This window comes from Atta cephalotes, assembly GCF_000143395.1.
Source record: "Atta cephalotes unplaced genomic scaffold scaffold00004, whole genome shotgun sequence".
Taxonomy (NCBI): Eukaryota; Metazoa; Arthropoda; class Insecta; order Hymenoptera; family Formicidae; genus Atta; species Atta cephalotes.
Window position 1 is genome coordinate 8,891,164 of NW_012130068.1, and position 15,422 is coordinate 8,906,585.

The 15,422-nt window shown below is 31.2% G+C and overlaps 1 protein-coding gene and 1 long non-coding RNA gene across 2 annotated transcripts; one reads left to right on the forward strand and one right to left on the reverse strand.

The window, feature by feature from the left end:
* Window positions 1-4,370: 4,370 nt before the first annotated feature.
* Window positions 4,371-5,111, forward strand: LOC105626074. Its single transcript, XR_001046527.1, has 3 exons — window positions 4,371-4,617; window positions 4,712-4,858; window positions 4,964-5,111. It is a non-coding gene; the product is annotated as an uncharacterized LOC105626074 (long non-coding RNA).
* Window positions 5,112-9,015: 3,904 nt separating this feature from the next.
* LOC105626210 lies at window positions 9,016-14,771 on the reverse strand. The gene is made up of 11 exons (XM_012207515.1): window positions 13,739-14,771; window positions 13,533-13,667; window positions 13,080-13,217; window positions 12,822-12,997; window positions 11,233-11,383; window positions 10,525-10,698; window positions 10,312-10,451; window positions 9,597-9,758; window positions 9,379-9,531; window positions 9,171-9,261; window positions 9,016-9,077 (listed from the first exon to the last, which is right to left on the reverse strand). The coding sequence occupies exons 1-11, from the start codon at window positions 14,769-14,771 to the stop codon at window positions 9,016-9,018; spliced, it is 2,415 nt and encodes an 804-aa protein (XP_012062905.1).
* Between the last annotated feature and the right edge of the window lie 651 nt (window positions 14,772-15,422).

Genomic DNA, 15,422 nt, shown 5'->3' on the forward strand with positions numbered 1-15,422 from the left:
TAAAGTAGTAGTGTGTGTGTGTGTGTGTGTGTGTGTGTGTGTGTGTGTGTGTGTGTGTGTGTGTGTGTGTGTGTGTGTGTGTGTGTGCGTGCGTGCGTGCGTGCGTGTACGTATATTATTAAATTACAACTTCATTACTACAACTTTAATTACAATTTTTATATATTATTTCATATATTTTAATCAATTATCATTTTTATTTTACTTATTACTGTTTAGTATTATTATTATTATTATTAATGTGAATATTATTTTTACATAATGAGTTTATTAACATTTTATTATATATTATTATATAATTCTGATTTAAAAATATATTCACTATAAATTTCATGACACGACCGAATTTTATGTCTTTTTTTAATTTAGAAAAATCATTCTGTAGCTTTATAAAAACTCAAATTTATAAGCGATTTTCCAATCCACAACATGGCGGCGAGTTATGTGACCTGGAACTCACATCAAAGGTGCCGACGCTCAGTGTCCATATTGTATGTACTTATACTGTGACCGAGCATTGTCAGAAATTTGGAGGTAGCCCTCATTTAAAAAAGGACGTACTCATTGGCCCAGAGTATTGATTATCTTCTACATATCTTTTTTCGTAGAGCGAAAAGGTGAAAAGTGAAAATTTTTATGTATATATGAACATATATCCACATACAAAAAATATTCATTTTTTCATATTTTCGCCTTAGGGAAAAAGATACATAATCGATACTCAGGTACATTTTCTCTCATGCATGCGCGAAACGAGAAAGAAAATCTGGGTCAACATGAGTGTATAGTAATTGCACATGAGTCATTTGCGCACAAGCCAATCTCATAGCGCTAAAAAAAATAAAAAACTCCCTACACAGAAGTCGCTGTGATTGGCAGTGAGCAATTGCTACAGTGTGCAAGGGAACCGCTCCTGGCCAAACATGAGTGCGTCCTTTTAATTGCGTAATTTTAAATGAGGACCTTCCTCCTCGAATGCTCGGTCTAGTGGGAGTGGTTCACTTGCACACTGTAGCAATTGCCCTCGGGCGTCTGTGATTACACGCCTTGTGCGTTCAATTCGTGACTTACCGTTCCGAGTTCGAGTTTTGCCGACCCCATATAAAATCGACTTGTTCCGATAGGCAAGAAGCTATTTGATTACTTCATTGTCTCAGGATTATGGACAAGCCAATATATTAGCTTTCGCAGAAAAGAGGCTGATCAGGTTGAAAGCTTGGCTCCCATCCTCGAGACCCGGGATTGAGCAATTCCTATATGAAGCATCCCCGGCGGCTCCCGAAGCATTGGCCGATCAGTGTCGGCGGCGCAAATTAGAAGTACCATATTCTACGAAGATCTGACCAATGATCGAAATTGGTATCGCGAGGACTGGGCAACTACCCACGTCCAATCATGGATAGGACCATCGCGGGGGTAATGGTTGATAGCTACATGCTGGCTAAAGGTCTTGGCCCCGACGAGTGAGCTGTGTTACAAGCTCGGAACCAGCCTGCATAGCTAGAGCGTAGATAGTCGCTCACTCCGACTAGTTGCTTGTCGAGACCTACATCCCACAAGCGCACTGGGAGTCTCGACATAGCCGTGACGCGCTGACTCCAATCCCAGGTGTCGTACGAGTTAAGTTTTCTGCAGGTATCGCACGTAAATCTGAAAGAATCTGTAACAATTGCCCACTATTACAGCGACTTCTGTAGGAAGTCTTTTTATTTTTTTTTTCTAGCACTGTGATTAGCTTATGCGCAATTGACTCATGTCGTTTGTGTGCAATTGCTATACACTCGGTCTAGAGATACTACGTCTATGTATTTACTTTACTTTTTCTAGATTCGTTAAGAGTCTTGTGAGTTTACTCGAGTGGGTTGGACGTGCATCTCGCCTAGTGCTTCGGATGTTGCATCACCATTTTTTTTAAAAACGTGACCGTGGTTTTAACTGTGCAATTATATTACACCACCGACAATCCCTTTATTCGTCCGTACGGCGCCGAAGCAGCGGTTTCGTAGGCGCAGACGCCTAGTGTCTAGAGGGAAGGCTTTCATTTTTGCTTTAATTGCATCATCTTTTGTTACATTTGCCCGGTTTGGGATGGCCGGTGCATTGCATTCCAATTTTTTTTTTATTTGTTCAATTCTTCGCAGACACTCAATGGCCTCAAGTTCCATTCTTGTTAGATGCCAGTCCATTCGTCAAGAAGAAGAAAAAGATAGATCCGTTAAAATGAAAAATCTGAAAAATTTCGCCGCATGTTCCATCCAGTTGCGGGATTCTCTAAATGTTTTATTGACAATTGTCACAATCGTTAATTAGTGATAGCTAATGAGCTTTCTTCTTATAGTTCGATAGTCCTGTCATTGGCTAGTTAACGATAGTGACAATCATCGATAAAACGTTTAAAGAATCCTGCTACAGTACTATATGTCGATGGTTTTCATCATAGATCTATAAAGAATGTATTCCGATATTCACTGCTAGTGCTAGAAATCTATAGCTAGAAATCTATACATAACATATATAGTTTCAGCACTAAAAGAAAATATCAAAACGTACCCAAGATAGATCCAGCATCCATATACTTTTCTACAATATGTATAGTATATGTTATAAGTTTGGCCAGAGAGAATCAAGGGAGAGTAGAGCGGATAATGTAATTCTCTTTTCTGATTGGTTCGCCATTTATAGTGCACTTCCCAAATACGTATATATGTGTACAGCTGGTCACAGAAAGTTGCAACACATTTTTCGATAGATTTCGGAACTCAGCCTTGCTCATAGAACGATTGAACATAAAATAGTTAGATCCATTAGTAAGAACCAATCGCTCGGTGAGCAAATTGTATCCTACTTTCTGTGACCGGCTGTACATATATGCATTTGCGGAAGTGCACTATAAATGGCAGAACCAATCAGAAAAGAGAACCTTTCTGTGACTGGCTGTACATGTACACAATATTAGAGTGGTACTATACTAATGTATGCGACAACGTATATTCTCTTAAGGTGCCTTTTCATGCTGATGCTCGATGCTCATTTTCGACGTCAAAATAAATCACTTCATAGAAATTAACGAATATCAAGCATCAATTTTGATCACGTGATCTATTTTGCTAAAAATGAGCATTCAAATGAGGATCAGCATAAAAAAGTCATCTTTATGTTTCTACTATAACTCCTGGGATAAACTGAAAATGGCGGCTTTTGATGAATCCGTTTCATTTTTCTTTAATTCTTTCTGGGTTTAATCAAAAAGGAACCTAAGAGAGACTGATCTTTTTTCTTTTACTTTTTTATTGAAATCATCCATATTCAATTACTTGATTACATCCATTTTCGGTTTGAGAACTACGTGATTACATCCATTTTCTGATACAGTCGATAAAATTGTAGTGGATATACAGACACGAATCACATTCACTTTTGATGATACGATTTTATTGACAGAGTCAAAAAATAGATGTAATCACGTAGCATTAACTATGCATCAATTTTAATGACAATTTACCACATTTCTTTCTGACATGCGTAAGCGTTTATGAAAGAAGTTTTGCGATTCGAATGCCGCCTATAGAGCATCACCAATGCTAATTTTAGAAACCTGATTTTGACCACACTTTTCAAAGCCTAGTTCAGCCTCTTATTCTCTATAATATTCTCCATAATATTCAGAAATATCAGAGAGAAACCTGAGAGCGGTTATTTAGCTGTTAGGGACTTCTCACAATAAAGGAACAAAGAACAGAAAACAGAGAATAAAAATTTCAACCTATCATAAACTGTGTATTTTATAATATATGATTTCTGATAGGTTGAAATTCTTATTCTCTGTTCTCTGTTCTTTATTCCTTTTATTGTGTGGAACCTCTTTCTTTATTTTGAAGCGCTTCTATGTCCATAAAATGTGAACATTGAATTAGTCAATGTTCAATCGGATAATTTTTCACGATTTTTTTTATTATATTCTTCGTTATGTCCAAAAATTTCGGTCCGTTAGATAAAGTGCCTTTCAACAAGCGACACAAATGACACAATGGATCATTACATCCTTGTTGTGTTAAACAAAGTTAAAGATGACATGATCACTATGTCGCACTGTGTGTGGAAGACACAAAGACGAACAATTAATCCGACGTTTATAACAAGTTTTATTATAAGCAACTTACAATTTTGTCTATTTAACGAACCGAAATTCGTGGATATAGCGAAGAACACAATCAAAAAATCGTGGACATTATCGACCGGACATTAGTTACATAGTTCAATATTCACATTTTGTGAACATAGAGGCGCTTCAAAATAAAGTAACAGCTAAATCCTGAGCATAACCGCTCTCAAACTTCTCTCTGGTTCTATATCAAAATAACTTGGCAACACTGGCCGTTATCTGTAGTTACCATGCCTAATATCTGTACATATGTGTAATTGTGTATGTGCACGAGTGCGCAATAGTGGGTAACGTAGGAACAAATCAACAAATTTAGTTTTGGTGGTTTGGTCGAGCATTTATTCTCAAATATGATAAATTCAGCAAATTCGATCGCTCACCAGGTGAGAAGATTTACAACGAGCGCGATTCGTAGGAGCATGCATCACAATCCTTATGATGGCGTTCCTGGATATGTGAGTACAAATTCGCATATATATATAATATAATTGCATAACAACCTGATGTATGAAGCGGCCATTGGATATTTAATCATGATATTCTTTATAGAACATGCCCTTCAGCTTGCAAAATAGGCACTTTCTGCTACTTGGATTTATGGTTTTTCTTGGCATCCCATTTTCCCTTCCCTTGTTCATGGTCCGTTATCAGTTGAAAAAATAAATTTTCAGTACGTTGTGTCGCCTTGCGAATCAGGTATTTTATAATAAATTCCTTGGTTTTTATTTGTGGATACACATCAATACATATTTTTGATTAATTGATAAAAATATTACTCTTAATTATCATTCTGTTTTTCAGATTACATGACTGCATCAGACTAGTATGATATCCTACATCAATGCTGTGAGCAGTTTATTTACTAGCTAGAATAATGTAATAGAAAATGTATGTGTTTATAATAAAGATGATTTATTGATATCTGATATCTATCAGATATAGAAGCTTATTTTAAGATTATATCATTTTTATTGTGAATTTTCAATTCTACAATCTTAATAATATAATCATCTGGAATACCATCAGGTATTAAATTCATTTTCTACATCATTTATTACTCATTTCGTTTTCTTCCTTGCATTACTAGAGTTGAGTTCTATTTTGCAGTTGGCTAATTTACATTGTGAACTTGATAAGGATAATTAATAATTTTTTATTGAATTATCTTAATTTCAGCAATACATGTATAAACATATATGATGTGAATATTAATTACTATTTTTATTAATTTAATTATATCAATCACCATTCTTTAAATACAATGCTGAAATTAAGATAATAGAAAGTTACTAGTATATCAAATCTTCAGTATAAGAAGGTATTTATAAGTATTTATAAATATCATTTTTCTCATTTAACATTTGATAAAAAAAAAAACGTGAATGAAATACGTAGCAAATTAATAATACTTCAACAAAAATAATATTAAAATAAGACTAGTCATTTCCTGCAGTTTTTTTTACAATAAATACAAATAATGTAATTTCCAAATTGTTTCATCACATTACAATTTTGAGAAATTGATAGTTAAAATTGCAGAAAAGGTAGAAAGCGAATGTAAGTCAGCAAGTAAAATATATTTCAATTCTGTATTGAAGGCGACTCAGTAATAAGAATCGAAATGTCTGCAATTTTTATTTCACTTCACATATAAGAATTCTTGCACACGAACCTATGACTGGCTTACATTGGCTTTCTATCGTTTTGAATTGATAATTCAAGTTGCAAAAAGTTATTTTTTCGGTTACTTTGTCATATTGTAATAATATGTAATGTATTGAAGTTTTATTGCAATCAAACATGTTCTTAGGACTTTCAACTCTTAAAAAGAATTTTTCATGTTGACTATGGTTAATGAGATACGGTTAAATGTAAGATCTATTGTGAAAAAACTGTGAATTAGGTTATTAACGATTTCCTAAATGTAAAAAGTTTTCAAGTTTTTATATTTATTTAAACTTAAGGGATTTTTAGACTAAATACGAATCGAATGTCAAAATTAACAAATTCAAAATTAGAAAGACTTTTGTATACATAAATTTTCGCAACAATTCAAATTTTTTTCGAATATTTTTGAAATTTTTAAAATTCGCCATATTGAATTTATTAATTATTCGGATTTAGCGGTTTAATTAAGGGCTACCGCAGACAAAATTCCGTAACAGTAATCGTAAAGTGTAAACTTGAGCCGATGAGTCAATCAGGATATTGCTTTAGATCTATGTAATCTGACGGAAATAGAAATAGCAATAAACTTACCCATAATGTTGAAATAATGTTTCTTATAAGAGAATTTACTTTTCTTATACAAGATTAATCAAATTTATTTAAACCTTGTTTTATAAATTAATTATAATTTTAATAGAACAACGTTTCAAATTAATAAGAAGAAAAAGTAAGAGATCAATCAGAACATATTCTTGCTACTTGATATATTGGGTCGTCCGGAAAGTTAGTGCCGCAAAAGATTTAAATATAATAAATGAAAGATTTAAATATAATAAATTAAAAATTTTAATCTTCTACGTTTTAATTTTCCTTCAAAATTGGCACGAACTTTCCGAACAATCCAATACAATATCAAATGTTGAAATAATCTCTAATGTATAGATATTAAATCAATTAATCAGAGAGAGAGAGAGAGAGAGAGAGAGAGATTCTAAACTTATCTGAGGCTTTGCAATAGAACTATCACTTGCAAGATCTCACATTCTCTATGACCGCTTGATACCAAGGTTCATTAATTCACCAGAAAAAGAGACGAGCGAGCAATGGCGATGTTCGAAGTGTTCAAATCATCAGGACTGGATAATATTTAAAATAGCTCCATTTTAAATATGTATGTAAATGGAAATAGCATTTTACATTTTCTATTTTAAATGATTTTTCGAAAACCATTTTCATTTTATATTTGAAATAGAATCATGTCATTTGTAAAATAGGTAAATTTGTAAAATAGGTGTTTTTCTATGTTTTCGCAAATTTTTCCTAACATCGTTGACGCATAAGGATGATATTCGTACGTTTTTGTTGTATGACAAATTTTTCAAGCTTGTTGATTGGCTATGGGATAGAGAGATCCGAGGATCTCTTTGTTCTATATTTATCGTACGACAAAAACGCACAAATAAAATAGCACGCCAAGAAGAACCAAATCCCATATGGGACTTATTCATAAATATAATTTTTATAAATATTCAAATAAACTGCAAATTAAACTGTAAAGAAAAATTAATTCCAGATAGTCCAGATAAATATCGAATCTTAATAAAAAAATGAATGTTCCGACTTTATATAAAATAGAATCCAAAATCCGGGCAAATGAGAATCAGCGTGGTAATTAGTACGCAAAATATAATTTTAAATTTCTTTATTCAAGAATCATAGTGATATCTATTTGCCCAGATTTTGGATTCTATTTGGTTTTGAATTGGAGAGTCCGTAAAAAGATTACATTATTACTTTATGTAAAATACTTTCTGTAAATGTATATTATTCTCAATATCTAATTTTAACCGTAACCGGTGCTTTTGGTATTAATTTGATTTATTCAAGTAAATGGTCCTGTTTCCAAATCAATATTTTAAATTTTTTAATATTTTAAAATATTAAAAAATTTGAAATATTCCCATCAGAAATACTTTATTTATAATATTGTAATCAGGGCTTCGAATTCCGTTGACAACGGAACATGAATTTCAAAATATTTTTAAAATACTTTTAAAAAGTATATACAACCCTGGAAAGTTTTTACGAAAAACTATAATATGTAGATTGAAACAAAATTTTAGAAATTCTTTGTTTTTCGTCAATATTCATATTGAGACGTAGAATAGCGTTGTTTATTTGAAAAACCAGGAAATCCTCTGCCCTTAAACAACATCTTTACGTCTCATTACGAATGTCTACGAGGAACTAAGGATTTCTAAAACAAACAAGAAACATCAAGTAATTAGTGATGCTTCTGATTTGATGTCATGAACATTGCGATTGGTGGCGATGATGAATTGGTAATTTATTGACCACGCTTTATTGTTACAGAATTTTGTCTACGATAGCCCTAAAAATCCTTCAGTTTAGGACTACATTCAACTATCAACCGAGTGTCCCCATGTATCATTTTAGCCTTGTTTAATATTGGGTGAACAACAAATCCCTGAATTGGTACTTTCGGAAATATGAGCAAGAGCATACCTTTGTCTTTATATCATAATTGTAATAAAACATCCGCACGTCACATATAGTTATATATATAATATATTTATTTTAAATATAAAATATATAATATATTTAATACAACAAAATACTTAACGACTTTTTTCTGCCACTAACTGTTTTCTCAACATTGTAACGTGATGGAGTTTTGGAAATCGGATTTGTATTTAGCATCCAAAAAACTAGGATGTATGATTTATCTCGTTCCAATGTTAGAAAAAAAGTCATTTTTTATTGAACAATGTAATCGATACTTCTAAAATGTTGAAATTATATAATTATATAATTATTATTATTATATTATATTATTATTATATTATAGTATTATAATTATTATTATATTATATAATTATATAATTATATAATTAAAATAATATCTCAAAATGTTCATATACATATGCATACAACATTTATTTATAACATATACGTTATCTCCAATATAAAGATGTAATTAATACAAAGATTAATGTAATACATAGCTATTTAGTAGGGATAGTTATATATTAAAAATATATGCATGTAATCGGATAAATATTACATAGTTTTTCAATTCATAATTGAGCCTAAAATATCTTACAGGTTTCTCTTAAATTACGTAATTCTCTTCATTATTCGCAGTAAGTTTTCTTACAGATATGTCATGTATCAAAATCACATTCTGGCAGGCACGGTCCTTTACGATATGATCGCTTTGGATAATCTACATAAAATAGAGTTATTATATACACATGAAAAACGTAACATTTATATGAAGAAACAGTATCGGAAGTTTTATATATCAAAAGATGCTTACGATTGTTATAATCTTCATGAGATCGATAAGAGTCTGGGCTAATTATTGGAACCTTCTTTATACGATGCGATCCCCATTCATCTTCGTATAGCTATAGCGAAATAAAAAACGAAATTAACTTTGGACTAACTTAAATTCTGCTAAATTTAACGTGAGAATTTTTAAGATTGATAAAAAATTAATCGTATTATTCAAGAATTTTACGAACGTGCGTTTTATATTTTTTTGTTTCGTTTTGTTTTCGGTGTTTTTTATTTACATAAAACTTTCCTTTCTTTTTCTTGCTTCTGTACTCGCTGTCCCATTGCTGATCTTCATTTTCACTTGCATTTTTAATCAACGGTTGCTCCTCCACATGTTTCTGTAAAATAAAAAGAATCGATTATCTTCTATTATTTCTTAAAATTTAATATTATATAATTTTACCTCTTTTTCAAACGTATTTTCCCTAATAATAAGACCAGCTATTCGCTTTACGTAGAATTTCTTCTTAGCGCAGCAGATTATCCATAGTAACAGCAAACATATCGACAGTATTGCGCCAATACTCGCCAAAGTTACCATTACAGCGGAGAAAGAATTCCAGAGCTATGAGAGAAAATGACTTACTACCGCAATAATGTGAAAGACTGATATTAAAAATTATTTGTTAGTTGTCTTAAAGATTAATGCCAGTTTCCACACTAATAAATGTAACTTATATCATTATCATCATCATCAGATATCATTAAAAATAATTTTGGAAAAGAAATACATATATTATATATTTTTATAAATTCTAAATTCCGTTCCAATTCTATCATATTTTCTTTACATATGTAAAATGTAAAATTTTGAGCTATTAAATATCATTATTAAACCTAATAATATCTAAAAGAGAAAATTATAAAAGCCTAAATCTTCTCTTCATTTAAGAAAGACAAAGTAGATAAATACTTTCGAGCAATAGCGTGTAGAAAAAATCAGGCAAAATAGAATTGATGAAGTTAATTCGTATTACATTGTAAGAAAGCAATAAATATAAGTATATGAACAAAAGCTGATATCTGAATTCGTTAATTTTTTAAAATTTTTGTCTAGAAACTCTTCAGGTATATGCACATACTGTGCATATATTTTACAAATTGCATCGGATACATACCATATTGTAACAACCTTTTGTCGTTGGATTAGTGCACGTACGACAAACTCTGGCACCGTGATTCGGTTGATACGTACCGGGTGGGCATCTTTTACAGTGCGATATTCCGTCCTCGCTATAAGTGCCCACGTTACAAGGAACTGAAAGAAAATCCGTTAGCTGTTAATTAATTGATTATATCGTATTGATTTTTCTGATATGCGAATCACTTACCACAATGTGTATCACGAAGACCATATCCCGCTGGACAGCTGGAGAATAAGCCGATATTACTGGATTTTCCGGCGGATACGTTTGCATCGGTTTTCCCTCTCTTCCGTCTTGCGAACGACGACTTTTCAACGATCGGCACCAGTCTCTGCTCGTAATGCGGCAATCTGAAAATAACTATAGTTAAAGAACTCTATAGAGATGTATTGTGAGTTATATAAAGTCGCAACATTCCTTTATTTTAATCTAATAAAATTATAAGTATTCATTAATTATTTTATCACAGATATTTTGCTGCAGAGAAAGAGAGAGAATATATCTTTCGAACAGAAAAATTAAAAAATTCTTTGTAACTTAACGAAACTTTAATGAAAATACAATATACATTACCACTCAAAAGTATTTTGTTCACCTCGATGTTAATAGTTTTTTACTCTTAAATTTCATTCTAATTCTACTATATTGTCTTTACATATATAGAATATAAAATTTTGAGCTATTAAGTATTATTATCAAGTCTAACATCTAAAAGATTAAGAAAAATTAAAATTCTCTTCATTCAATTAAGAAAGATAAAGAACGGATAAATATTTTTGAGCGATAGTGTACAGACAAAATCAGATAAAATAGAATGAAGTTAATTTTTATATTTGTAAAAAAGTAGAGAGTATGTTGCGACAAGGTAAAACAAATATATGTTCGTCGACTAACTAGTCTTTCCGAGGAAGATTTGCAGATTTTTACTCAGTATCAGCGAAAGTTTATCTTGAATGGCTTTAAGACAGAAGATGTTGCAGCGTTTGAGATCGACCGTCATTAGTTTAACGATATGCGATGGCACTAACAGAATATTTACTGTAATCTATAACCAAGAATAGCGCACATTATTAGATCAAAATTAAGAGTCTAGAATGTATTTTATTTTATGTAGTAGAGGAAGGTCATTGAAACTATTTTGTTTTTGGACAATATTTCTTAAACGGAAGCTAAAAATAAAACTTTAGAAACATAAATATAAACTAGAAAGTGTCTTTTATCAGAAAATATAGCAGCTTTTGTAATACTTTTTATAATTTTGCAATAATTATCTTTTTCGTAAGATAAGCAAAAATTATGAAAAATGAGAGTCTGACAAAATAGATCCCAAAATGACAGTAGATAATAATGTCGCATATTCCTATTCTTTTTCTTTCATAAGAACCATCTACACAAATACTTACAAATAAATATGTATATTTTCTAGACTCTTATCACTTATATAAAACGTTTTTCATTCATTTATAAACATATACATAGGTATTTTATGTTGTTTTGCAGAATGCAAACATGTAATGCGAGTTTCTTTTTTTGAAGATTTTCTTATAAATATACGATTGTCTTCAGTTTTGATAGGACTATTTGATACTATAATGCAACACTATAAAGATTAAAGGTTACTTTACGATTCGCCGATTAGCTTAATCGGCCGATTAGTCCATTGAAATTGGGCAATTGCATTTATCATTTCGTTTGACGGTAAATGCTATTGGACTAATCAGCCGATTAAGCTAATCGGCGAATCGTAAAGTGACCCTAAGGTATAAGCTTATAGAGTCTGTTTTATAAATATGCTGCTTTACATTACGAGACGTCGAGTGATTTGCCATTCGATGCGATTAAATCGCGATATGTTCGGATTCAATCATACGCGATTTTTCACATTAAGTAGCCAAAAATGACTCCATCTGGTGATTAAGAAATTTTTGATTATCAGCGCTGTTCGGATCTGGCATTAAATTGTAGGTTCCATATATATCTATGAATATATCTGTGAATATATATATGAATCCTCCAAGCTGGAAGTTGAATATTAGGCTAACAATCTAATTCCGGAAAATAATCCATTGTTACGAAAACCTCATGAGAGATAGGCCCGTCTTGGAATGTCGCCATTGGATGATGGTTTACATTGCATTTTATAAAATCCATATTAAGACAAAAATAAAATTGATTTAGGAAACTACAAGTATGTAAAGCAATATAATATTATCAATAATATAAATTATGTAATTCGCAAAAGAAAATTCCATAAATTTTATTTTTGCATTTTTAGCTGATTTTTGTGTAGAAACAAGCTACAAATATATGAATTATAAGTTTTTATCTCTTTAAATATCTAAACAAATCATATTTTTATCAGTACTAATAAACTGCAACAGTTAGTTTTTCTAAGAAATAAGGAAGTATCTCTTTAGAAGATCTATGTCAGTTATCGATAACACTTTTCTCTAACATAAGAAAACGTACATAAGGAAACGTACTTGACTTCGGGAGCAAGACGGTGTTAAGACGTAAGCGTTGCAAACATCTGCCTCGCATATAATATTATTCAATTTTGGAGGTAAATATGTTACCAGCACATCCAAATCTCCTTCGTCACAAGATCGTACATGATAACGATTTTCTCCATGCACAATATACCTCGGCAGCGTGACAACTGTAAAAGATCTCTTTTTAGGTCAACGAATCATTTATCGACTTCGAATTCGTTGAAATATAAATTTCAATTAGTGATTTACCTTGCAAATGGATTTCGTAAGTGGTTTCCACGGATTCTTCATTATCGGGGCTCATGTACGTCATGACACAGGTGTAATTTCCCGTGTCTTTCGCATTCACATTTCGCAATTCCAAATCGCCATTTTCCATCACGAAACCTACAACGAACGATTCCGTAAGTTCCAAATTTCATCGAAAGAATCTTACATTAATTATACGAAAAATTGGATTGGACTGGTGAGTTAGTTTTCACATATAATGTAACTTGTAATGTAGAACAAGAAATATGTCATAGACACAAAACTCAACAATGAACAATTTTTTAAATATATAGTGTTTTCAACGTGTAAAACTACTGGAACATCTTTTATACATCATAAATTATTCGATATTGAGCCTTATATCTATGACATCTTTTGTTGTGAAATGCTTCTTTTCGAATTCGAATATGACAGAACAATGTGATGCCGCACCGAAGAGTGCAATACCATCCGTTCTTTTCCATGTGTAACTCGGTCTGCTAATGCTTGATAGCCATGTGATACTATTGCTGTCTTGATTACAGGGTAAATTGAGATTAAGACCGGGTAATGAAACAACATCATTATCTGGAAAAAATTCTTTATATTATTGCCATGTTTAATATTAAATATTGATGAAAAACTTGCGATGGAAGTACCGCTGTCAAGTTCCGAGTTGCTTTTCAAATTGTCTTCTAGTTCTTCTAGTTTAATATATTTCTGTCCCTTAAGTGATTCAATGTTGTAATGCGATTGGGGAAATTCTTTGGCTTCCTCCATGTCGGAATCCATTGAGATCACTATTTTATCCTGTATCTCTTTATATTCGCTGCAATTAAGTGCCTTAATTTCGTTTAATGAGAAGCTTGTTCTGTCAAGTACAGATCTTATATTGTTAATTACATTCGCGATATCACAAATGCAATTAAAACAATTATGGATTTTTTGTTTATGCGACGCAGATATTGATTTATTTTTATGATTTATGATATTAGAATGCATTACTTTCTCACTGTTTTTCTTATCAGTAGACCCTACTTGAAGATATTGATTGGCAGTTGTCGTTTTACGATATGCATTTTTTTTATTTACAATACCATTATCTGTATTATGAAGGGAATGTAAATTTTGTGATGTTCGCGATTTTGCTAGTTGCTTCTTTTTGTGTTTGTTTGTATTTTCATGCCTAACAATTTGACGCTTCAATTTGTTCGTATTAGCAATGCATAGCTTGCGGTTTTTCACTGTTGAATCTTCGCTGGTACATCGGAAATCGTTAAGTCTTACTATTCTTTTCTTTTCGAAACTTTGCTGCTTGTAATGATTTGGTTTGTACTTTTGCGATTCGCGTTTTAATTTCTTTGCTACCCTAGGTTGCTTCGTTCTTAACTCGTAACGCAATGCATTCATTCTCGTTACGTTTTCAAGACTGACATCTCGTTTTTCAATAGAAACAAGTTTTGTTATCTTATTGCTATTAAAGTGGTGTTTATAATAAGATATATTAGATTTTATTTTGTCATTTCTTTTAAGAACAGCATCAAAACAGGTCGTTCTAATGATCGATCTATCAATGGTTTTACTTTTATCAGTTGTCGTAGATAATACAACTATGGATTCCGTAACAAAATCGAGCTCCCATAATCTAGCACCGCCTAAATGATACATTGTATTTTTCTCAGTAGGCCACATTTGATTCAATAATTCTTTTTCTTTTTTTGTCATTTTTTTATCCTTATTTCCATTATCTAATAATCTCCCATTATATATTTGTGTTGATGTTTCATGTTCCTTATAATTCATGTAATCTATAATATTAAAAAAAATTAAACAGAGAAATATATGTGTTACAATGTCATAACATACAAAAAATAGATTCTCTAATATCTACTGCAATAAAACCTTAAAAATGAATTCTGTATAATTTAATTATACAGAAAAAAGAATAGCGACATCTATAAAGTTAATAATTTATACAAGTTTTATAGAATTAATGTATAGTTGAATAAACTGTTATAGTTATTGCAATTATAATTTACAATTGCAATTATAATTCAACTACGTATATTAATTCTAAAAAGCTTATAGTTGTTATAGTTTCCATCATTATATTTTTTTCCGAATGTGATTATTTGCGCAATGCACACAAATAGTATTATAACATAAATAAATATTAAAAAATGAAATCCCATAGAAATATTGATATTCGAAAAGTTAAGATCTTTTTAGCATATACCTTCTACTAAATCCTCGATATAGTCATTATATTCTTCTATTTTTTTTTCCATTTTGTCTGATATTTCATTATCTTCATTTTTCTCTTCTTCAATCTTATAGTTTGGC